Source organism: Penaeus monodon, chromosome 22 (genome assembly GCF_015228065.2).
Source record: "Penaeus monodon isolate SGIC_2016 chromosome 22, NSTDA_Pmon_1, whole genome shotgun sequence".
Classification (NCBI taxonomy): domain Eukaryota; kingdom Metazoa; phylum Arthropoda; class Malacostraca; order Decapoda; family Penaeidae; genus Penaeus; species Penaeus monodon.
Window position 1 is genome coordinate 2,224,002 of NC_051407.1, and position 805 is coordinate 2,224,806.

The following is an 805-nucleotide window of genomic DNA, read 5'->3' on the forward strand; positions in this document are numbered from 1 at the left end:
CTAACACCTTTCTCATCCACCGGAGACTAATGCACCTCCCACGCCCTAACAGCCTGGAGGTCACAGTGAGAGCGGGGATGCATGACCTGGCCTCATATCAGGAGAACACGACCCAGGTTATCAAGGCCAAGCAAGTTCTCCTACACCCGAAGTTCAGCCCTATGACTTCCGTAAGTCTCAACTGACGTCATTTGAAGTCCTTGTATAAACAAGTCTGTTTTCTCTACTACGAGGGAGTAACAACTTGTTAGGGCGGATTCTATTAGTACAATTTCTGTGGCTTTGTAATGCATGGAATGTTTTCTTTTCAAGTCTCCTCGGCAGCGTTAATATTAAAAATAATTTATTCATGAGATTAAATGAAAGACTTCTTATATATAAAAACTATGCAGTCTCATATAATTAAGAATATCTCTGATTATTTTAGTCTTCAATAAAATAAAATTCCAAATTCTTATGTTTTTTTCTCTCTCGCTATTATGTAAAAAAAAAAAATAAAGTTAGGTATCGTGTTTTTAAAGAATATACTAGTCACGAGCAAGCTTTTAGCATGTGTTGAAAGAAATCCAAAATAAATGCCCAGGAGAAACTTGTGTGGTAAATTTGTGTGTAAGATAAAAACCAGGGTTTTATTTTTTCAGACGTAAAGGAAAACATGAAGTGATGGCGGATTCTTTAAGAAATGTATGTGAATCTATGTAAACTCTTCCAGTATTTTATGAAGAGGTAACATCGATCCAAACACAAGCCTTGCATATCAGTAGTCTGTGCCATCTCGCACCCAGTATATAATACACTATATTAA

General features: G+C 36.4%; 1 protein-coding gene across 1 annotated transcript in view; it reads left to right on the forward strand.

Annotated features, from left to right (window-relative positions):
* LOC119586776 (acrosin-like) overlaps positions 1-805 on the forward strand; it is a 12,720-nt gene that overhangs the window by 4,674 nt on the left and 7,241 nt on the right. Inside the window, exon 7 of the mRNA XM_037935497.1 lies at positions 53-170. Coding sequence (XP_037791425.1) covers positions 53-170 — 118 coding nt within the window. The remainder of the gene's footprint in view (positions 1-52; positions 171-805) is intronic.